Source organism: Myotis yumanensis, unplaced genomic scaffold (genome assembly GCF_028538775.1).
Source record: "Myotis yumanensis isolate MYYU_CA2020_CCGP unplaced genomic scaffold, mMyoYum1.0.hap1 SCAF_2, whole genome shotgun sequence".
NCBI lineage: Eukaryota > Metazoa > Chordata > Mammalia > Chiroptera > Vespertilionidae > Myotis > Myotis yumanensis.
The window spans coordinates 210,560,746-210,584,346 of NW_027223753.1; the positions used below are offsets into that span (position 1 = coordinate 210,560,746).

The window sequence follows — 23,601 nt, forward strand, 5'->3', positions numbered from 1 at the left end:
TTCCGATGGTCTTAGGCGACCCCTGTGAAAGGGTCGTTCGCCCCCCAAAGGGGTCGTGACCCACAGGTTGAGAACCGCTGTTTTAAAGTCAAAGCTACATGAAACGTTATACTCAGAAGTCTGTCCCCTCCCTCTCCCTTCTGCCACCATTCTTCTGCGCGAGGTAACACGTTTCTGTGTTTTTTATCTCTTCAGCCCTTCTTTTTGCAAAAATGATCTTATTCCTCCTTTCTTACCCAAATGGTGGGATTCTGTATGTGCTGTTTATACCCTGCCCACGCCCTGGACATTTCCCTGACCCTCACGTGCTGCTCATATCTGTGGGCAGTGTGGCTTCCCAGTGAGGCAGTTCTGTGGAGCAGCCAGCCCCCCGCCGCTGGGTCCTGCTGGGCCCCGAGGGAGGGGGTGGCATGTGGGCAGGGGGTGGCGTGCAAGGAAGGTCCCCGAGTCAGCTGCTCTGGGGGTCTAAGATGTAATGGACTCTGGCATGCGTGTACCCCAGACTCATCTTTCACCCTTGGTTTCCTCCTCTGTAAAGTGTGGAGAAATTGTGGGGGTTAAAAGGATAAAAGTAGACAGCCCTCGCCGGTTTGGCTCAGTGGATAGAGCATCGGGCCTGCGGACTGAAGGATCCTGGGTTCGATTTCGGTCAAGGGCACATGCCCAGGTTGTGGGCTCGATCCCCAGTAAGGGCGTGCAAGAGGCAGCTGATCACGGATTCTCTCTCACCTTTGATGTTTCTATCTTCTGTCCCTCTCCTTTTCTCTCTGAAATCAATAAAAATATATTTACTTAAGAAAAAAAGGTAAAAATAGACAAGAAAATGAGGTCCATCCATATAGTGGAATGTCACTCAGGCATAAACGAGAGTGAGGTTGCGATACCTGCTGGAACTGGCATGACCCTGAGCACGTCATGTTCAGTGAAAGAAACCAGACATACGAGGCCACTGCTGTGGGATTCCACGTTCCCCCCATCACCTCTCTATGCCGTGTCCAGAACAGGCAAGCCCATAGAGATGGGAAGCAGAGCAGCAGTTGGCAGGGCCTGTTGGGGGAGGGGGATGAGGGGGGACTGCCTGTGGGTGAGGGGTTTACTTCGGGGGGCGGGGATGAAAATATTTTGGAACAAGATAGAGGTGATGGTTGTCGAACACTTCGAATGCACTAAATGCCACTGAAATGCGTCCTGTGAAGCGGTTACTTTTATGTGACACAGAATCACACCGTGTGGGCTTTTCTGTGTGTGGCTCCTTCAACTCGACACGGTGTCTGTGAGGTTCATCCGTGTTGTGGTGGCTCTGTGGTGTTTGTGCTCATTGTCCCGTAGCACGCGCTGCGTGGCTGCCCCACAGTTTATGGGTCCATTTAGCCGTTGTTGGGCACTTAGGTACTTTCCAGTTTGGGGCTCTTATGAATAGGGGTGCTGTGAACATTCTAGAATGTATGGACGCAGTTCAGCTGGGTGTTAACTACTGTAGCTTTGTTCTCCTTCTAAAAGCTTGTCTGCGTTCTTCTCAGGCCTTTCCGTTTACTTGGATACTTTTTAATTTAAAAAATATATCCAATGTTGTGCAGGAAAGGAAAACCGCATATCTCTATGTTTGGGGAAAATGACTGACAGGATATACACAGGAATATTAACATTTCTATGGTGCACAATGGCTTTTTTTTTAAAAACCATTTTACCAATTTGGCTCAGGGATTGGAGCATTCGCCCGTGGACTGAAGGGTCATGGGTTTGATTCCTGGTCAAGGACATGTGCCTTGGTTGCTGAATGCAGCCCTGGTAGGGGAGCGTGTGGGAGACAATCTATGTGTCTCTCTCTTGTTGATGTTTCTTTCTCTCTCCCCCTCCTCCCTCCTTTCCACTCTCTCTGGAAATCAATAGAAAAAATACCCTCAGGTGAGGATTGAAATAAAATAAATAAAATAAAATAATAAAATAAAATGGTGACTTACTTCCGAGATCAGTAAAAAGGACCCTCTCCCAGGTCTCTCATGGGTCCTAATCTGACCTCCTGGATACAGGTTCGTCACCTGTCCTTTCGCACGCGGGCGTGGTTACGAAATGATTGGGTGACTCCCTCCTCTTTCGGCAGGACCGGGCCGTGGAGGTGGAGGCAATATGTGAAACTCTCAAGGACATTCTGAAGTACCTGGTTAGCTCCGCCTCCCCGTCGGTGGTTCTGAGCATCAGGCCCGTGGACGTGCGGGAAGTCCAGGTGAGCCTGCTCACGGTGTGGGGGCCTCGAGGCCCCGTAGGACCACGGTCCGCTGTCCGGAGCGCCTGTGTGTGTTTCCGATGTTCCTCCACCCCGCGCGGTAGAGCCCGATTGCGCCAGTGCTTGCTGGCCAGTAATGACCACGCTCTGGGGAAGCTTCCAGTTCAGGGCACGCGGTTCCAAAGCTCCAGGGGGACGAGGGGGGCGGATGGAAGAGGGCCACTCAGCATAGTCCCACCCTAACTAGGCTTGAACCCTCCGCCTTCTAGGAGCCCAAGCTTGACTTTTTACTGTCCACTCAGAGCCTGAGGTCTTGGACGGCATCCTTCGAGAATTGAGGTTCCTGGGAAAACCAGTTAGCACTGGACAGACCCACTGCCTAGCCCAGGCTGGGGGCAGCCGGGTGACCTGCAGCCTGGAGAAGGCGTCCACTGTCTCTCAGGCACCTGGCCTGGGTCAGGCATGGACCCGCACGGTGGCTCCAGTCTCCGCCCACAGTACGATTCGGGGAGCCCTCCCTGGCTGAATGCATTGCTGCTGTTAGGATTCAGAAGGCTCCCCAGCAGGGAAATGGCTCCGGCCGCTGGTACCCGACCTTCCCATCAGAGGGGAAACGGCCACAGCGCAGACCCCGGTTCAGGCTCCGCTGCCGCCTCTGTCCTCTGCCTCCCACGGTCACTGCTCCTTCTCTTCCTGCAGAATCTCCAGCGCACCTCACCTGCCCCGCAGGAGCCCTGCCCTCCCAAACCTCCAAGGGCCCATGACCTCAAGTTACTGGTGAAGAACATCCGGGCCTCGCTGCTAAACCATCCTGGTGCTTCAGGTGGGTGACGTGGTGCAGGGCTCGGGGTGTCAGTGGGCAGGTGCCTGGCCGCTGCAGAAGCCACGGTCCCACAGCACAAGCCGAGCGGAGGGGTGGCCTGGGGGTTCTCGGTGGCTCCCGCCAGGTGGGTCTGCAGTGTGATCCTGCCGTGAGCGAAGAAGATCCCCTGGAAACCGTAATAATCGAATACAACCTGGGTTTTCCATACGCGAAGGAAGGAAGGAACACAACTGTAGCTTTGCCCTTTCCCTTGAGTCTGGAAGGCACCATTTACTTTTCTTTTCCCCCCACTATTGAAGCTGAAAATGCATGCCAAGCATCCCTGACCAGTCTGCTTTCCTGGCGGGAGGGGCCACAGGGGCGGTTTATGCGCCTCAGAAGGGCTTTGGCCCAGCGGGGACCTTCGGTGCAGAGAGGCTGCTGTCTGGGTGGAGACAGGAGTCACCCCGGAAGGAATGACTTCCAGGTGGTTCTGAATTGCTGCTGACCCCAAGTGCGTAGTAGCTGGGACAGGACACGGCTCTCCCCTGCCATTCAGTTTTGCTGAGAATAGGAGTGACTTCTTTCTATGGTCGGAGGATGTTGGGGTTACTTCTCTTTGTCTGCGAGGAGTTTGTCTCAGTTCCAAGTGCAGACGGGCCACATTTCACAACCAGGACTCTGCACAGCTGGTTGTAGTGATGGCTTTGGTAAAGGCACCGCATGCTGCCCTCTGGGGCCCCAGGCTTAGCGACTAAGAGGGGACTTCTGGGCCCAGTCAGCCAGGGCTGGGGTCCCTTCGGGGTCTGAGTCTCCCCTGGGCGGTGATTGTGAAGATTGATTAGTAAGAGGCTGCGTGTGGAGCACCTGACAGCGCCAGGCACGTGGAGAAGGGCCGGTAGAGCCCAGCGATTGTTGATCACACGGTGTATTCAGACTCGATGCCGAGGGGCGAGCAGTGCCTCGGAGCAGAAACAGCTGTTGGGTAGTGGAGTCCCATTACCTGGAAAAACACCCAGAAAAGGTTTAAAGCAGTGGTTCTCCACCTTGGCTGCACCTTAGAATCACCTGGGAATCTTTTTAAAATCCTGATTTCTGGGCCTCATCCTCCGGAAATTCTGTTTCTTTGTTATGGGGTGGGGCCACAACATTAGTAACAAAGAAACAGAATTTCCGGAGGATGAGCCCAGAAATCAGGATTTTAAAAAGATTCCCAGGTGATTCTAATGTGCAGCCAAGGTTGAGAACCACTGGTTTAAAGGGAGCTGAGTCAGGTATAAACACCACACCCATGGTAAGTTGTCCCCAGATTTAGCCAAGTGGTGAGCCTTGTCCAGAAGTGGGGACCACCTCTCTGTTGTATTCAGGTTGTCCCCTACCGCGAGGCTGTGCCTGCAGCCAGAACTGAGGGGTGAGCAGGCACTTGGGGTCAGTCCGGGGCTCTGCATATGCAGTAGGAGTATAAAATCTTTAACCCCAAATGAAGTGGGGTGCTTTGAGAGTTTATAAATGACAAATGAAAGAAAGTGGGTGAGCCAAGACCTTGGGCATTTTACTTAGCCTTTCTCTGAATGCAGAAGAGTCTCAAAGCCGTTAAGAAGCAAAAGTAAAAGGCGGTGCCTGCCTTTGTGTGATTACAGGCCCCGCCAACCTCCGCTGCCAAGTTCAGCTGAACGACCCCGTTCAGAAGCTCTCCAGTGTCCTCCCGAGAAACACGACTGACCTCGCCTGGGAAGAAGAGTTCACCTTGTGCGTGCAGCGGTTCCCGCGGGCCTGGGTTTCCATGGTGACACCTACGCGAGACTGCCAACCCCTGAGATCATGTCATAGCACACAAAAGTTATTTCTCATTTTTAAAAAGCATATTAAGCATCTGAGGTAGCTTTAAGTCAGACATGAATTTCTTTTGGAAGGCAGATCTATTTATGCCCCAGCGATATCCAGTGACATTTAATACCCATTCCTAATGCTAAAAACCTTCATTAGAACAAGATTTATGGGCACTTCTTCATAAAGGTTTTTTTTTAGAGAAAATCACTGAAAGTGATAAAAACCAGAAGCAGTCCCAGTAACGTCAAGGGAAAGCGCCCACTGTGTGCTAGAAGCACTGGTTAGCGCAATTAGATAAGATAAGGGAACGATACACAAGTACCGACAAGAAAGAGGCAGAACTAATCATTCCCAGGAGATGATATCATTGCATGATATGACTGCTCAGGAAAAGCAATGAAGACCACCAGAAATAATAATGGACATAAGATAGAAATAATAATGTAAAATTAATATTTCAGGAAAGTGGCTGACTACAAAAATATAGAAATCGATCACTTTCTGATGCTTAATAGACAAGTTACAAAGAGTAATAGAAGGACATAGTCCATGTCTCATATAAAGAGCTCTTGTAAACCATTAAGGAAAAGATGACTCCCTTTTGGAAAAGTTTTCAAACTAGAAAAACAAAAGCGAGAACTATAGATAGACGGACACGTCTGAGAAGATGTTCAGCCTCAGCCATAGTGAGAGTGATGGGAAAGAGAGTGTTTCCCTCTGACAGGTGGCTGAGTACTGAGAGCGAGGGTGGCCAGTGGAGTGTAAATTGGAATCACCATTCTGGAGGTCAGCAGTTTGTAAAAATTAAAGAAAAGCTCTTCAATGCATGTACCTCTTGGCTGGCAGTTACAGTTTTTCTAAGGACGTAACCACACGGTTGTGCTGAGATGCGTGTCTGAAGGTGATTGGCCAACGGGATTATAATTATGAGAGATTAAAGCAGCCAACTCATTACTAAGTGTTGGTTATTAAGGACTTAGCTAAGTAAAATCTCATAAGGCCAAACAGTGGAACAGACACCCATTAAACATGTTGTTGCTCTGTAGTTATTGACGTGGAAAGGTGTCCATGGTATCCTCAGTGGAAAAAAAAAAAACACAGGTTACAAAGAAGCAGTGAGGTATATTATGTTCTATATTTTGTGTTTAGATAATTATATCGCTACCCTTCGGGTATGGTCACCCATGGCCACATGGGGCTCTTTGAATTTCAAGTAATTAAAATTAAATCCAGTTCCTCAGTGTGCACTGGCCACATTTCAAGTTTTCAAAAGCCATATGTGGCCACCATATTTGCAAGCACCCGTATGAAATGGTATGTCCATCATCATCAGAATGCTGGATGATTCTAGGAGACTAGGCACCAAGTATGAAGAGCAACCATTTCTGGATAGTGAGGTTGCAGATAATCTTTATATTTTTGGCTATGTGTCTTTCAGTTTTTAAAATATTGATGATGACTAGTCCTTCCTATCGTCAGAAAAAAGTACTATTTCAAACAATAAGGACTCACCGCTTTTTTTCTCTACAGTGAGTTGAATGCCAAGTCGAAGGAGTTGCACCTGCAGATTTCGGAGGATGGGCAATCCTCAGAAGGTGGGTGGCGAGCAGGTGGACGGAGGCCCTGCCCTCTGGAAGGGTCATCCAGTGCCCTGACCAGGGCTGTGGGCAGCTGGGGAGGACGGGAGACCCAGAGGAGGCCTGCCCCTCCCCAGACCATCTGGGTCTCCCCAGGGAATGTTTGGTTGAAAGTCCGTTCAGTTATTAATAAGGTACATTCTGGGAAAGAGTATATTCAAATAGTTTTTTTGGTTTTTTTTTTTTTTTTTTCTGTTTAACAAATATCCTAAGCCTTTTATTTAACAATTCTTGGTTTAGAGAAGCAGTTCTCAACCCTCTGAGCCTCAACAGACCTTAAAAAAAATTTTGTAAATTATGATGAAATACATGTTGCAGAATTTATCATCTTAACCATGTTTTAGTGCACAGCTCAGCGGCATTAAGCACATTCACACTGTTGTGCAACCATCGCCACCATCCATCTCAGAACTCTTTCATCTTGCAAAACTGAAACTCAGTCCCCATTGAACGCTGACTCCCCTCCACCTCCCCAGCCCCTGGCATCGCCATCCTGTCTGTCTCTATGGATTTCCACTGGCTTTTCCTTGGAGAATGAGCTGTAGCAGCTCAAATTGAACACATGCTTTAGATGCAGGAAAGCAACAATAAGAGGTAAAAAACAACAACACCCGTATCACCAAAGTGAATGTGGGCCTGTTAATAGTTCAGTAGTTTCAATATTGATTAGATTTTTAGAAACCATAAACATACCAAAATCGGGAGCGGGGAGGGGCTTACCTGTCTTAACCAGCTGAGCATCCAAGGTCTTTGCTTATCCGCTGACATTCCCGAGACCCAGGGAAAGCCGTCCTGCCCGTGAGCAAGAACTCGGGCGGCTGCCCTGACCTGCAGTCCTGAGATGACGGGGCTGCCCCGAGGTCAGAGCTGACCTTCCCAGAGCCGGGGGTGCCCACTTGGGGCCACTGTTTATCCCGGGGGCCCCGCTCCTCTTGGCTCCATTGGAATCCCATCCCAGTGCAGCCGGATGGGGGACTGAAATTTCAAGCTCAAGACAAACACACACAAAAACACAACAAAGAACAACCATAGAGCCTTGACTCAGACTCACATATGTCCACTTTGCCCCGTTTCCTTTGGTATTTGTGCTCACAGTTAGTCACTCTTGCTTGTGCGAGTGCTCTCTCTCTAACACACACGCACACACACGCGAGGGTAAATGTGGGGACCATCTGAGGGCAATTCTATGCATCATGGTCCCTTCACCCCTCAATTCCTTAGGGTGTGTTACAAATAGGGCTGTTCTCACACGTCCCTGGGACAGTTACCAGTTTCCTGAATGGACGGTGAACAGTTCTGGAATCCACCGCCAGGTTCTCATTCTTACCAGTTGACCCACAGCTCATCTTCCTAGCAGCTGCTTCCCACCGCAGCGCAGGTGCAGACGCTGCCCGGAAGCGTCACATCCCGTAGCCTCCTCTGTCCTTTTTGGACCCTGACATTTGTCAGATGTTTTCAAGTGAGCAGGGTGGTGATCAGGAGCCGGCCTGCTTGTAGCAGCTCACCCCGGCCGTGTTGCTGTTCTGGAAACATCCGCAGCGCTCGCTCATTGCCGTGTCCTGTCTTTCTAGCTCTGCTGGCGACGACGACCATCCCTTTAGATCTGTTCAAGAAGCAGCCTTCCGGGCCACAGAGCTTTATGCTGAGCCGCGGGCTCTCGGGGGACGGCGCCGCCCTGGGTTCAGTCACCGCGGAGGTACGTGGCCAGGTCCCCACTTCGGCTGAGGAGCATCTTCGTTTTTGTCTGTCAGAGTCTGGCCCTGGCTGGACCCTGAAACGAAGCTCATCCGAGAAGTCTCTGGGCTTGACCGGGAGCCTTCCTGCCCCTGAGCTGGCCGAGTGGTCCGCTCTGTGAAATACCCGCCGAGGCCGTTTCACGAGGGCCTGACCCGGAAAGGGCTGTCGGATTGTCTGTCCCTCAGCCTTTGTCCCCATCGTGTGTGCTGCATGGCTGGGTGGGAGCATGGGACTCACCGGCCTGTGTCAGTCCCCGGGGGGCCTGCGTTCATTCTAATACGAACATCACTCATTCTGACGCTAACTGAGCGGTCGGGGTGCAGAGGAGGTCAGCGGGCCGTGCGGGTGGTCCTGGCACTGACCCCACGACCCACCAGCGGCCTTCTCCGCAGTTCTGTTACGTGGAACCCGCAGAGGCGAGATCCTGGCACACTCCTCCGCCCGTTCCTGCGGCCAAGATAGAGAAGGACCGCACGGTGATGCCCTGCGGGACTGTGGTCACCACCGTCACCGCCGTGAAAACCAAGCCTCGCTTCGACGCCGGGAGGGCGTCCCCGCTGAGCTCGGGTGAGAGGGTGAAACGGTCTCTCTGAGTCCCAGGAAGGCAGAGTGCTTGGCCCCCGTGTGGTTATTAAGCCAATCTCACGGCACAGGGATCGTGGTGATGGGCAAGACTTCTGTGTAGCTTTTTCTTTCTTTCTTTTTTTCTTTTTTTTTTAGAAAATTATCTTCCTACTTTGTCAAATGAATGACAACCTTGTAGTCTATTCCGAAGCTAAAATTGAGACTCTGGATGAAAGAGCCAGTTAACTTAATGACTCCGTTACGGTCACGGGGGCACCACGCTCTCTGAAACATTGGGTGCAGGTGGTCCGTGTGGAGTTTCTTACGTTAAGGTTGTGAGTTAGAAGGCTTGATGGGCAGTCGTTTCAGATGCAGCGGAATTCCGCACCTGTCCCCACAGCCACGGCCTGGGAGACACTTGTATGATTATTTATTTTAATTTATACGGTGTTTCTGCTTATACTGAGGTAGTATCTTCCCAGCGCAGACTGCTTTGCATTCTGTTCTCGAATGCAAAACAGAACGTGAAACTCTCCCTCAGTGAAAGCATTTCTGAGATTTTATTTAAACCTGAGCTTCCAGCACCCCTTTTTGGTAATCCCACCCCCCAAAAAAGAGAAAAGAATAAGAGATCGTTAAGCAGTTTTGAGGTTTGGGCTTGCCTTCGCCAACGACATGAGATCGCGTTGACGTGAGGTGTGATCTCACGTCCCGGTAATGGGTGCAGGTGACGTGTGGTCACCAGCGTTTGTCCCTGCAGAGTCTCCGCTGCGGACGCCCGTCAAGGTGAGGGTGATCGAGAAGGACATCTCCGTCCAAGCCATCTCCTGCCACGGCCCTCCCGTCAGCAAAACCTTGTCTTCTTCAGACACAGGTAACGCCCTGCGGCTTCCCTCACCCCTCTGGGCTCCTCCCTCTGCCCCTCTGGGCTCCTCCCTCTGCCTTGCCCCTGATGAGCGGAGCATTCGTTTGGGGAAGTTCTTTTGAGTAACAAGTTAAGAACTGGAAAAAGAGGGAAATCGAAGTTCATCAAAGACCAGGAAGGGTGAGCACCCTGCTGCAGTTAAGGAGACGCTGTAACAAAATGAACGTAGAACCCAGCTCCGGCCTCACTTTATAAAATTCCTGAACATTCTTTTTTCTCTTGTTCAACATACGAGCTATGTGATTGTCGTGAAGTAAGTAGGACTCGCGACATAACCGTAAAGCCAACTTCAGTTTGGTCTCCAGCTGTCCCACGAACCTGTTGGGTAGGAGTCGTTTTCCCCCAGAACCCTGGCTGCCGTTTCCCGTTTTTAGGGTCACTTTCATAATGACCTTAAAGAGGTGTGTGACTGTCTCTAAATCACAGCACCACCCAAATGTGGGAGTTAAACGTTACCCCCTGGGCTCGTGGGGCCTGCGGTCGGAGGAGGGGCAGTGGGCAGCTTTCTTCGGGCTCCGCTCCCCATTCCTGAGTCTGTTTCTGATCTTGCCAAGCTCACGGGTGGGGCAAGGAGGAGCAGGTGGGCTTGGGGGTGGGGGTGGGTCTCCCTTGACGGGTGCTGTCTTAGGAGGTTCTGTACCCTCTCAGCCGGCGGGAGTCGAAAACGGTCTCTGTCCCTGTGGGAGTTTTTTCGTGATTCCCGGGACGCAGCACTGAGGGTCCCCCAGCCCCACTCCCATCCTGTCCCTTGGAGTCACTGGGAATCACGGCATCGCTCTCTCCTGAAGCCCCTCCCCAGCCCCTTCTCCTGTCCCTCCTGTCCCCTCACCATGGGGCATGGCCAGGCAGTTCTGTATGTCCTGTCACCACACCCTTTGAAATGGATCACCTGTCGCCTGCAGGCCACGGCCGAAACTGAGATGAGAAAACTTGCTTTTACATCAGGAACGGGGAACCTTTTTTCTGCCAAGGCCATTGGATATTTATGATAACATTCGTGTAATTAACTCAGCCCTACTCCTTGGCAGGGCCAGACCAAGTGATTTTGCAGGCGGCCCTCAGGCCCAGAAGTTCCCACCTGTTTTACATCCTGCTCCTGTGACTTTTTTTTAAAAAAATATATTTTATTGATTTTTTACAGAGAGGAGGGGAGAGGGATAGTTAGAAACATCGATGAGAAAGAATCATCCATCAGCTGCCTCCTGCACGCCCCCTACTGGGGATGTGCCCGCAACCAAGGTACATGCCCTTGACCGGAATCGAACCTGGGACCCTTGAGTCCACAGGCCAACGCTCTATCCGCTGAGCCAAACTGGTTAGGGCAGCTCCTGTGACATTTTGTCATTTTAATCTTCTTTTAGCAGAACAGGGACTGGGCATCCCGCTCCGCCACTGACCTGGCTGCTGACAATTTCCCCGTTTCTCAATCGAGGATTTAGAAAGTACCCATTTCAGGGCCTGGGGGACAGTTGAATGAAATACCGTGCACAGAGCCTGTGCACGGCGCCTGGTGCGTGTGGAGTGTCCCCAGATGTTGCCCGTGTGTGGCACTGACCGTGGGAAGGGGCTGCTTGTATGCCCTGGCCCCTCCGCCTGACACCAGCCTGTGGTCACCAGTCTCGCCAGAGACGGGGAGTGACCGCACTGCCCCTCAAAGGTCCAGGTCCCCGAAAGGTTAGAGGTCTTTTCAGTGGTTCTCAACCTTCTGGCCCTTTAAATACAGTTCCTCATGTGGTGACCCAACCATAAAATTATTTTCGTTGCTACTTCATAACTGTAACGTTGCTACTGTGGTGAATCGTCATGTAAATATCTGATATGCAGGATGGTCTTAGGCGACCCCTGTGAAAGGGTCGTTCGACGGCCGAAGGGGTCGTGACCCACAGGTTGAGAACCGCTGGTTCACCTGCTCTCATGTCTTCCATCACCTTGATCGCGGAGCAGCTCACACACAAATGCACTCGTGGACCCTTCAGTCAGTGTCACGCAGAGTCAGGGGCCTCTGAGGGGCACAGAGGCGTCACCGCTGCCCTCCCCCCGCAGAACTGCTGGTGTTGAATGGCTCGGATCCAGTGGCCGAGGTCGCCATCCGGCAGCTCAGCGAATCTTCGAAGCTGAAGCTGAAGTCGCCGCGCAAGAGGAGCACCATCATCATATCAGGGATCTCCAAGGTGCGCGCCCGCGTGGCTGGTGTCCGTCCCGGCCGCTGTCCCTCCCTCGCGGGAGCTGGCCGAGCTCCTGATCGATGTTTACAAACGCCAGGTTAGGCCCCTCACCCTGCACGGGGGCGGTCCTAGCATTTCATTCTCGCAGCTCGCCCTGTTGATGAAGGAAACGGGGCCGTTTCCGACCGGGGTGCTGTGGCTGGTGAGAGGTCAGTGAATCATTTGAAGAAAAGTTGTTGAAAGAGAAAGGCCGGCGTGAGGTCAGGCTCCCCTGGGGACGGCACCTCCACCCTTATCACCGCTGGATGAAGGGGAGCTCTCACTTTCCACGTTACACATTTCCAAACCACGTTAACGTTTCGCAATGAGTGTTAAGCCTTTTGCGCTCAGAGGCGTGGAGCTTGCTTTTAAACATGTTCCGATGCCCTTCTTTCTGCTGCCCTGTGACGTTTGTCCCAGCAGATGGTGGGCGCCAGGCGGGCCAGGCTGCTGGAGAGGCCAGCCCCGCCCCCGGCAAGGGGCCATGTGGCGGTCCTGACGCTTTTCTAACATTTCAGAATGGACAAAGGGAATGTGAGCAATGGAGGAGGGAGAGCTGGGAGATTCGATGGTGGGAGGGACCAAGGAGGAGGAATTGTTGAACCCTGAGGGCAAGGTGATTCTTTGAGGGCTCCCGAGGGTGGGACAGGAGGCCCTGCACTCTCAGCTCCCAGGGGAAAGGCCAGAATGGGCCGCGGGAGGTGCCAGAGGTGAGTCACCATTAAACTCAGGGCCTGGGTGGCCGGTGCCCAAGGCCCAGCAGGCACAGCTGGCTGGAGGCCTTCAGCAGCATCACCCAAGAGCAGGTCAGGCCTCTCTGGTTTCCTGCGTGCACTTACAGCAACAGCCAGCAGGCGGCGATGGCGTCTCTGGAAGCTCCCTGACCCCAGGGTGGTTTTTGTTTTGTTTTGTTTTTTTGAAGTTAGGGGTACATGTGAATGAAGTAAGGATGAGACTTTGATCATCTCCTCTAAGGCTTTATTTTAGATTATTAGGAACTCATGGATCTTAACATTTGACACAGTTATTATTTGCTCACGTTGTCTGACCGCGAGTCAGTGGGCACTTCCGCAAGCCAGCACTTGAACCAGAAAGTGCAGTTGTTCATTGTCACCGAGCAGACGCTCCTGTGCACCTGCTCCCCGATCAGAACCACAGACCAGCCCCCCGGAGCCCCATGTCCCCCCATAGTCACTTCCCACCCTCGAAAGAGACACGTTCCGGCCTCCCAGCCCAGGTTAGTGCAGCACCTACACAGGCTTTACACACGTGTAATTCTTAGGGTACACGGTGCATACCAATTCGTTTCTACGTTCAGGAAACCTAAAAATGCTATAGAAACAACGATTCAAAGACGGACTGAATCAGAGGCTCCGGGGTCACCCTATGACCTCTCCGAGACTCACAAGGACAAGCTTACTCTTCCACCTCACCCCCGGGGCTCCCACGGGCGCCTAGCCGCCCATCTGCTGGGGCAGGGATGTCACCTCCCCCGACCCCTTTCAAGTTCCCAACTCGGGCTGTGCCCCTTTGCAGTGACTGAGTTTCAGCCCCCCGATATGCTGCCAATATATATATTTGTAATATTCAGTTCTTTTTTAATTTAATTTTTTAAAATTCTCACTTAGGGCATGCTTAGAGAGAGAGAGAGAGAGAGAGAGAGAGAGAGAGAGAGGCAGGCATCGGTCGGTTGCCTTGTGTGTGCTCCCTGGCGGGGGATTAAACCCACAACCCAGGTATGTGCCCTGACTGGGAATCGAACCAGCAACCTTCCGGTGCATGGGGACGACAGCCACCAACTGAGCCACTCTGGCTCCCATGCTAAAGGAGCTGCCTCCGGGGGGCGGGCCTCTCTGACACTTTGAAATTAACCAGGCTGTTTGGACTAATTTCCGCGTGTCCTTTAACCTTCCCTCGCACTGACTTTCTCTCCCCGGACAGACCTCTCTATCTCAGGACAGTGACGCTGCCCTGATGCTGGACTATGCGGCCTCCATGGACAGCAACTGCCAGGAGGGCACCCTGTCCCAGCCGGAGGCGGCCTTGGCCTCTGCCCCGCCCGAGGAGGAGGAGGAGGCCTCAGCCCAGGCCTCGCCGGCCCCGGAGCCCCAGGACTGTGAGCTGGCCTCCTGGGACTCGGAGAAGGAGTCGCAGGCCGAGGCGTGGGACGGCCACGCCCCACTGGACCTCGAGGGGGATGAGCTGTCGGAGAGCTCCCTGAGTGTCTGGGAGCCAGGGGCCCCCAAAAAGCATAGAGGTACGTGACCTGGCACCCCTGCCACCGACCGCTGATGGCTTTGCTCCTGTGCTAGTTTCCAAGCTTCTGGTTCTCCTTGTCTGCGTTCTTTCCCTTCCCTGCAAGCCATCCCACCCTGGCGTTCCCAGCACACACGCCTGGGCAGGGGGTACAGGGCGGGGCTTCAGAGTCCCTCTGCATGATGGTGGGGTTCATGCTCGGAGGGACCCCTCTTCCGTCTGCCCCACCCCCCAGAATAGAAGGAAACCAGGCAGAGACAGGGTTCCCCTAAGTGTGGAGCTTGGCATCTCTGCTCATTGGTGCCTCTCAGACGCCCCTCCAACCAAAACCAAACCACACCTCCTGGCGGAACCTAACCCTCCCCTGGAGAGAGTAGCTTCCCAGAAAGGGAACGATCAACTTAGTGCGTGTCCGGACGAGGTGATCACTTCATTAGAATGACCCGCGCCTCCCTTAGCTCTCAGCCAGGGCTCTAATGTGGGAATTTCTCCCGGTGCCAGCACTTCGGACAAAGGATGGGAGGGGTCTTGCGGAGGGAGTGGAGTCTGGGCCTGGGGCCAGTTCCAGATGCGACTTCAGGACTCACTGAGGCTCAGCTTCCTCCTCGTAACCGGGGATGTGCCTGCCGCTCTGCCCTCCTCCCTCCAAACCCTGCCCGCCAGGCAGGAGGGAGACCCGGTGAGGAGGACGCACGGGACCTGAGCCGAGCTGGAGTGGCAGGTGTGACTGGTGTCAAGTCCTAGGCCCCCGAGTGTGTAGACGGCAGGAAATGCCAGGCAGGAGCCTGGTCGGCTGTCCGGCCTCGGCCTCTCTGTCCCGTGGCTCGTGGTGCTCAGACAGGCGGGTGTGCCGGGGACATTAGCAGTGTCGGGGGACAGTTTCCACTCTCACAGTGAGAGGGGTGCTGCTCAGCAGCCTGCCGTGCTCAGGACAACCCCAGCGGCACCCGTGGCCCCGGGTCTAGGGTGGGAACCCATGATAGGGCATCTGTGTCCATCCTCACCACCTCCCTCCCATTCGCTTCATGCCTCTCCTGTGAGCCACCCTCTAGCCGGGCCACAGACCGGAGGAGCTGAAAGTTAGGAGAAGAGAGAAAGGAGGCGGTTCCTGGTGTCTAGACCCTGTGATGAAGGTCGGCGGGCCTCCATTCGCCCGCTGCCTGGTCCTGGGTGGACTGAGTCTTATGGCTGGAGTGACTTGGGATGCTGTGGTCTGTGCACTGACCTCTGGGCTGGGTTTTGGACGAGGCAGCGCGGCTGCCGGCCCACAGGGCAGCACCCCTGCTCTGGCCTGGTCTTTGTCCAGGGCCAGGGCAGCCCCAGGGAGCTCACCTGGCCCGAGGCAGGCAGGTGGGCTGCCCCTTCCCTCCCTTCATTTCCACCCTCAGAACCCAGACCTCCCACCCCGCCGCCTGGGTCACTCCGAAAGGCCAGACTCGCTGACCCAGGTCCATTCCCGGACCCTGATCCTCCTCCCCCCTCCCCTGCTTCTCCTCCCCTTGGGTTTCCATCCCTGCTGTGTGTGGCCCTCCCGCTCCTTTCCCGTCGCCAGCCAGGTGGCTGACACCCTCCAAAAGGCACTTTTGGGGACCGAGGTGCCAGGCAGGTGTGGAGCCGCTTCCAGCTCTTGCCCTGAGCGGCCCGAAGTTGGCATTTGGGGCGGCTGTGAGGATCTGGAGCCTGGGGTCCTGCAGACGGGCTTTAAAGGGACAGGCAGGGCGGGGATTGAAAGCTGCTCCTCCGTCCCGGTGCTCGAAGCGATTGGCACTCGGCCCCTCTGAGATGGTGTCAGGCCCTCGACGTTTCCGTGATACGGGGGCCACATCCTTGCTGTTTTCCACCAAAATGTTTTGAACTGGTGATGTAGGGAACGGGCCTAAAGCTTATTGTTTTGGCTTAAGAGCCCATATCTTCCGAGGTAGCAAGGAGTTCTGTGCTAGGTTTCTGAGCGTGGCTGCGTGTGCAGAATCCTGGGGCCTGCTGTTTGCAAATGTGATGCTGCAGGCAATACAGGAAATTTACTCCCCAAAGTCGGGCTTATGTTGAGCTCACACCGTGTTGACGTGGTTGCACGGCAACGGGAATGTACTTCCCACGCCTGACCCGGGCCCTGGCAACGGCTGAGGTGGTTTTACCGCAACGAAGCACAAACGTGTGAATAAGCAAACAGGGGCTTGCCGAGTGCCCTGCCCCGTGATTCGCGTGTGTGTGTCATGTCAGCGCTTCAACACTCACTGTCTCTCATTCTCATTTTGCTCTCGCATGCTTGCTACCTCCTCTCCATCTCGTGCTCATTCCCTTTTACTAAGAGGATCGCTATGCCAACCAGAATTAATTGCCTGCACAGTAAGTTGTCTTTGTCTTATATGTACTGTAACATAGCAGGGATCCATCCCCGTCCCTTCCTTCCCCCTACCTTTCTAGTGTTACTTCCCCGGGTGCTAGCTCACTTCCCTGCTCGGTTAGTGTAGCGCCTTTGTCTTGGCCAATCTGGGGAGGGCATGTCTCTGTTACCTGTTGGGCCCAAACAACCTCGATAGACGTGCACACAGACTGGCCCCTAACTTCCTCCAGGTCTAAGGAGCAGTCACTGACGCCTGGGCAGTGTGGCTCAGTGGTTGAGCGTTGACCCAGGCACCAAGAGGTTATCAGTTCAATTCCCAGTCAGGGCACATGCCCAGGTTGCGGCCTCCATCCCCAGCAGGGAGCGTGCAGGAGGCTGCCAATGGATGTTGGTGTCTCTCTCTCTCTTTCTCTTACTCTCTCTTTGTCTCTCTCTCTCTCTCAATAAAAAAAAAAAAACATGATTTTTTTTTAAAAAGCAGCCACCAAGATACCCAGACCGTCCGTGGGTCAGCCTGAAGCCCACGCTGCTCTTTGGGCAGCAGACTGCGGTTTATAAGGTTGCTTTGGTCAGTTTTCCATCCTATTAGGGTTTAAGAGAAATTCTTCAATGAGCTATTTATGTCTGTTAAACTCTGTGGAAACACAGGCATATATTTATTCAAACTGTAACTTAAAAAAAAATGTTAAAATCCCTTCATATATTGTTTATTCTTCAGCCTTTGACTTTGCTAGAACCCTTCTTCCTGTCCCCCTTTACAGTTTTGGTTATTTGCCTCAAATGTCACATAACGCGGCTCCCAGTTTTACCCTCTGGAGTCGTTAAGGTGGTGGGTGAGTCTTGCTTCTTGCCTGTTGGGTGGAGCAGGCAGCAGGGATAAGGGAGTTAAGCTTGGAAAGCCCGCCAGCCCGGCTCCTCTCCAGACTCTGGGCCCAGAATCAGGTGCTGCGTACCAGGCTATTAGGCATCGTCGGTCAGGGTTCTCAGAGCACCAGAGCCAATAGGCTCCATACCAGGGAATGGGCTCAGTGACTCTGAGGGCTGACGGGTCTGAAATTGAAGGCGGGAGACGCAGCAGGAGCTGACGAGGGTCTGGAGGCAGAACTTCTTTTCTCCAGGAAACCTTGGGTTTTGCTCTTTAGGAATTTAGTTGATTGGGTGGAGCCCATCCACAGTACAGGGTCATCTTCAGTTCAGGCCACCGGGGTGTATGTGCCCACCACGCCCACCACATGCCTCCACAGCAACACCCAAGCCAGGTTTGATGGGATCACCCGTGCTTGGGCCAAGCTGACACAGAAAACTGACCGCACAGTAGCGCGAGCCAAGGCAGCTCCATTTAGTATTCCTCCCTGCTGAGGGGCTTGCTATGCTATAGCAACTAACCCCTTACCAGGGTGTTGTTCTAAGAGAGTCCACATGAGGGTGCTATAGCAACTAATCCCTTACTAGGTTGCTGTTCCAAGTTTGTCCACAAGATGGTACTGTCATGACTAATTCCTTATTAGGCTGCTGTTCCCAGTGTGCCCACAAGAGGACGCTACGGCGACCAATCCTTGCAAGGGTGCTGTTCCCAGAGTGTCCACAAGAGGGCGCTATGGCAACTAATCCCTTACTAGGGTACTGTTCCAAGAGTGTTCCACAGGAGGGTGCTATGGCGATTATTCCCTTACGAGAGTGCTGCACCCATAGTGTCCACAAGGTGGCGCTGTCACGACTGATCCCTTTCTAGGGTTCTGTTCCCAGAGTGTCCACTAGAGAGCTCTGTCGCAACTAATCCCTTACCAGGGTGCTGTGCCCAGAGTGTCCACAAGAGAGCGCTTTAGTGACTAAGCCTTCATAGGATGCTGTTCCAAGAGTGTCCACAAGACGGCGCTATGGCGATTAATGCCTTACTAGGGACATAATGGGTATTTTTTGTGACTCTTGGCTGTTGAAGAACTTGTGAGACCTGTCTATCAGGAAAAGAGTGAATTGCCAAGTTATCTATAAAGTTCCCTCTGTGATCTGCAGGTCTGTCTTCTTTCAAAGTCACTAACACCTCCATGAGTGGTAATGAACTTCACAGACTCGCTGGACAGGCTCCCTGACCTTGGTTAATGAGATGTTAAGCTAATTTGTGAAAGGGTAAGATTAGTGAGTTCTGTTGCCGTGTTAGCTTGCATTTGATCTTTAAGGAATACTGGCTGTTGAAATTATTTTTGCTGCTGCTAATTTTTTTTGCATTGCATATTCCACTCCCTATTACATACAGATTGGTTGAACCATACCAAATCAGGGGGTAGGGGGCTGGTTAGAGTCAATGATAGAAATCCCTGCCCTGGCGTGGATACCAGGTGATAGTCCAGCTCACTGCTTCTACTTTCATAACCCTCCTTTCAGTTCATCTTGTGTTTTGCACAAGCCAGATGCCACTCGTTTTCTCACACAAACAGTGATGCTCCTGGAGTAATGAGCTGCTTATTAGAGTCATTCGCGTCTCCTCTTTTCTTTTTCAACTTGGCCCAGTCCCTCAGGTTCCTCTCGTCCACAGCCCCGCTGACCAGCCCCTGTGCTTTGCTCTTCCAGGAGGCATTTTTAGGAGAGGTGCAAAGCTGTTCTTCCGCCGGCGGCATCAGCAGAAGGACCCCAGCCTGAGCCAGTCCCACAACGACCTGGTGTTCCTCCAGCAGCCGGAGGGGGCGCGGAGGAAGGGGGCCACGCTCTCCAGGATCCTCAACAAGAAGCTGCTGTCCAAGCACAGAAGCAAGATTGCCATCAACGGCGCCCCCAGGGACCCCGGGGTGTAGGCCCAGGTGGGCGGCCTCCTTCATAGCGATGCTGGAGATGTGGACCCGCTAACGACCCGCCAGGACGGAGTGGGATGCCAGCGAGCTGGTCTAGCTGGGGCTTTCCCGGCAGTGTTGTTTTTTTGAAGGGGAAGAAAAGTCCGAGTCTCCAGCCGGGAGATTTCCCCAGAGAGAACTGACCGAACCTGTTTACCACCCGATGCCAGAGGAGAGGGGCACTCCGCCACGCGGCTGAAGTTCAGTGTCGGAAGGAGATTTACATTATGAACTAAAGAACACACTGCAGTGGGCGTGGATGGGCCAGGTTTGGGCCTCAGTTTCACCCACTCTCTGGTCTAACGGGTATTGTTTGGGGTCCACGCCTGGACCACATCACAAGAAGCAGACGACCCTCTGTGCTGTCACTGTGAACGATGCATAGGTGTCACCTCTTCCGTTGGCTGCTCAGGATAGAACAGTGCAGTGGGCCCCGGGGCCAGAGAGGTGGGGCGCAGGCAGATTTGGGTGAATAGAGACATTACGATAGGAATGGAAACACGATGACAAATGTGGGAAGACATTTGCCTTTGCTATTAGCCATAGAACTTGAAAAATTATGCAAATACTAAATATATCCTATGCATATTATGCTGAACACTTTTCTAAGTGTACGTTGAGCCTATTTACAAGTGGGAGATATATAAATTCTTATATGGTTTTTACACTTTCTCTAGTGTCCAAAGCTCTAGCGGTGGACTTTCCCCCTGTCTGGCTCGCACGAAGCGGGGGTGCAGCACGCCTCTCCAATGCACTTAGGAGCAGTCAGTGACAGCCGAGAACGTGGTACCCACACGCACATACCTGGATTTTCTCTCGTCCGACGTTGGTTTGCCAAATATTGCCAGTAGCTGAAACAAAGTACTTTTCGGGCAAAAGAGGAAAATATTTTATGTCTCAGGTGTGAGTCTTAGGAAGGGAAGTTTAGTGAAATACGGGCCAGGCTTGCATCAGATTCCTTCCAGGAGTGCATCTGAATTCTACTGTGAACAGTCTTGGCAGACTTTGGGGGGGAGGGGCGTGTTTTTATTTCCAGTGGAACAAACGATAAGCTTGCTATACAACTTCAGTATCCGCCGTGTCTTTCAAAGCACTTCCCACGTCAGGAGCCACTTGGGTTCAGTCACAGTCGTCACGCTGCTCCGCTCCTGGAAGTGCCACTTGCGGGAAATGGTTCTTGTTAACAGGAGTCGTCGTTAGCGTGAAGGGTGCTGACGGCTTAGTAAGAGTCATTTCCCGCCAGTGAGCTTTACAAGGCTGTTACGAAAACTCAACTTCTGTCACGGGTGTGAGTTTGGGGGGACTCCTTTGTGCAGACACTTCTGTTAATCCTCAAACATCTATTTCAGGGGTCAGAGAGCTCTTGATGAGCTAAAACCTTTCTAAAACCAAAATTATAGAATCCTTTCCTTCCTTTATTTGGAGGGAGGAATTGGAAGACTGCATTAAGAATTTCACTTTAAAATGCATATTTAAAAATTCTTAGGTGTCCCAGCAATCAAGGGACTGTAAAGTGACTTCTTTTTTAACCATACTTTGTTTTTAAAGATTATATTCCAATTTTAATCATTGTAAAATAGCACCTGGCATTACGAAATCCATGAATACCAAATTCATCCCCACGGGGCAGCAATCACTACAGGCCTTTTTGGGGCAGATGATCACTTTAACGTTGTGTTTTGCTTGAAGGATTCCTGTTCTTTCTCATGGTAAGCGGACATGTAACACGCACGGATTAATTCTAAGAGGACCGATGTGTGAGAAGATAAGACACTGGTCAGAAGTTCTTAGTACAGTTCCGTGTTTGTTTAAGTTTGGAATTGAGATGGACTCGATCAGCTCCAGTGTGAAGGTATCAGAGTTTTAGACTGAGTTTTTCTCGCTCTCAAAAATCAAAACACAACCACCACGTTTTAGTGATTGCCGTTCCCAGATCGGCCCCAGGAGCACCCTGTCCACTGTTCACTGTCTTCGCCAAGGGCTCCGCTTCCTCCAACTTCCTCGTGACTTGAAACCTCTCAGGGCTCCTGGGAAGGTGCCCGGCGGGCGGGCCCCGTCTCGCCCTCGTGCGTGAAGCGAGTGAGTGGACACGGACAGAGAGCGCGCCGTCATGGAGATCCATGTTTCTTCGTGTCTGCTGGGTACATGTGAGACCTCTGTCCCTCTGAGTTTGATCCAGGAGCCCGTCCTCCAGGCGCACACACTGGTCGCCATCCTGGCCTCTCCTGACGTTTCAGAGGCAAATGTAGCGGAAACAGAAGGAGCGATGCCGTCAGGCGGCCCGCGAGGCAGGGCTGTGTCTATACTGTGAATGTTTCCTTCCCGAGCTGTGTATCCAGGTTTGTTTCTTAAAGGTGTCGGGTATTTATGTTAAAGTCCATGTCACTAAGGTGTAATACCAATTACGATTACACACCGGATGCAAAACACACTACTTTGTGAATCACCAATCCCCTTACCCTTTCCACACGCTTTAGTGGTATGAGGGCTCGCGTTTTGGTTTTGATGAAATTTTTTCAGAGTGATTCCTCATGAACACTAATCGGTCCGGTCCATCTGGACCCGGAGCACACGCTGGTTTTAACACGCTGGCTACGCTTCTGTGCTTTGGGTAAGGACGCCTCTGTGGTCTTTGTGGAGGAAGGAGATGGAGTTTGCGCCTGCTTTAATGTGGCATTAACGAAAGTATCCGTCTTGCTGTTCTGTTCAAGACCAGCTGTGAGGGAGGTTTAGACAGAGACTTCACTTAGATCCAGGCTCAAGTTGAAGTTCAAAGCCAGCCCCGGGTTCCTGGGGACGGCTGCCAGGCCAGGCGCAGCCAGCCAATCACAAATTAGAAGCCTGCCCAGATTGTGATTGTGCTTCTGGCCACATGGGGAGCTGAGTTGCAAATCTTGAGCAGGAGAGCAAGGTGAGTGCGCGCTGCTGCCGCCCGGTGCGATGCTCCCTGAGTAATAGTCTCACGCCCTGGGAACCTCACCGTACAAGCTGGTGGGCACTGGGGTCAGGACGCTTACCTCTGCCAGGTGGCAAGCAGGTCTTGGCCTTGGCGCAGACCCCGATGCCGCTGCCCAACCCGCCCAGGCTGGGTACCAAAGCGAGGGGCACAGGGCCCCGCCCGCTAAGACCTGCACAGCAAACTCAGGTCCTTCCCCTGGGTCCTTTCCCCAGCATCCCTCCTTCCCGTGTGCGGAGGAACCTGCTCAGCCCGCCAGCTTCCCGCCGTCGGGAAAGTGCCATTTATAACCGAGGCTTGTGCTTTTTGTTGCCCGATGTCACCCTGAAGTTACATTTTAACACAGGAGAAAACAAGAGGTTTTCTAGGGGAAAGGGTTGGCTTGCCCTCTGGTTGATGAATTTGCGTGACGATGATTGTATTCCTTGGTAGCACTTTAGAACCCGGGTCCAGGCCCGCGCCAGCCGTGCAGTGGGTTCATCTGGAGGAGAAGCGGCCGGGACATGGGTGCTCTTTAAAGAAATAAACGTGCACATGGAACACGGAAATCTGAGTTGTTTTTGCCGAGGTCGTGAGCTCCCGTGTTTTTCTGAGCGGCCCAGCACCCGAGTCTTGGTTTTGTCGGCGCCTCAGCAGTGACCGTGACCGCACGCGACCGGCTGGCGGGAGGGGGGAGGTGTCCTCCTCGCTGGGCTCCTGCGAACGTTCTTCTTGCACAGGTTTTAAGTCACTCAGCACCTTGTAGGTGTGGGCTAACCCACTTACTAGAAGGAAACGTTTGCAGTGAACTCTCGGGTCGTGGTGAATTGTGGGGGCCACGGGGCCTGGTCCCCCAGCAGCGAAACCTGGCGAGAAGTAGCTGTGGGACCCTTGGTGACCCCCCGAGACCTGAGGGGCGCTGTCCCCTTGGAGTGGAAGCTTTTACCCCTGCATTGGCCCTCCTGTCAGCACTGGCCCATGGGTGAGTGTGCAGCGGGGCGGGCGTGTGAGAGCAGCAGACGTCCCGCCCCGCCCGGAGGGAGGGATGGGTCTGCACCACAGGGGCCTCACCGCAGCTCCCAGGTGGGAGGAGCAGCTGGGTGTGTCCCCACAGCCCCTCAGGCTGCTCCCCGCCCAGGTCCTCAGTTTCTCTGTCCTTCAGCTGCCTTCCCCTGCTGTGCCCAAGCGAGGGAGCATTCGGAAGGAGGGCCGGGGCACTGGGGACTCCTCCAGCCCCTCGCTCCCCCTCCCCCTCGGCTGTCCTGCCCCCACCTGCCCCAGGCAGATCCACAGCTTTGTGTTTGGGGTATGAGCAGGC

At 53.2% G+C, this 23,601-nt stretch overlaps 1 protein-coding gene across 3 annotated transcripts in view; it reads left to right on the plus strand.

Moving 5' to 3' along the window:
* The window catches only part of C2CD2 (C2 calcium dependent domain containing 2), a 47,906-nt gene extending 25,054 nt beyond the window's left edge, over positions 1 to 22,852 (plus strand). For 2 of the 3 annotated variants that reach the window (XM_070407155.1, XM_070407157.1), the window contains 10 exons: positions 2,102 to 2,224; positions 2,924 to 3,047; positions 4,667 to 4,775; positions 6,387 to 6,451; positions 8,065 to 8,189; positions 8,623 to 8,797; positions 9,522 to 9,668; positions 11,763 to 11,890; positions 13,865 to 14,180; positions 19,092 to 22,852. In XM_070407155.1, the coding sequence (XP_070263256.1) occupies positions 2,102 to 2,224; positions 2,924 to 3,047; positions 4,667 to 4,775; positions 6,387 to 6,451; positions 8,065 to 8,189; positions 8,623 to 8,797; positions 9,522 to 9,668; positions 11,763 to 11,890; positions 13,865 to 14,180; positions 19,092 to 19,312 (1,533 nt within the window). In that variant the 3' untranslated portion in view covers positions 19,313 to 22,852. The remainder of the gene's footprint in view (positions 1 to 2,101; positions 2,225 to 2,923; positions 3,048 to 4,666; positions 4,776 to 6,386; positions 6,452 to 8,064; positions 8,190 to 8,622; positions 8,798 to 9,521; positions 9,669 to 11,762; positions 11,891 to 13,864; positions 14,181 to 19,091) is intronic. The other variant, XM_070407156.1, reaches the window with a different exon arrangement.
* Positions 22,853 to 23,601: the final 749 nt, after the last annotated feature.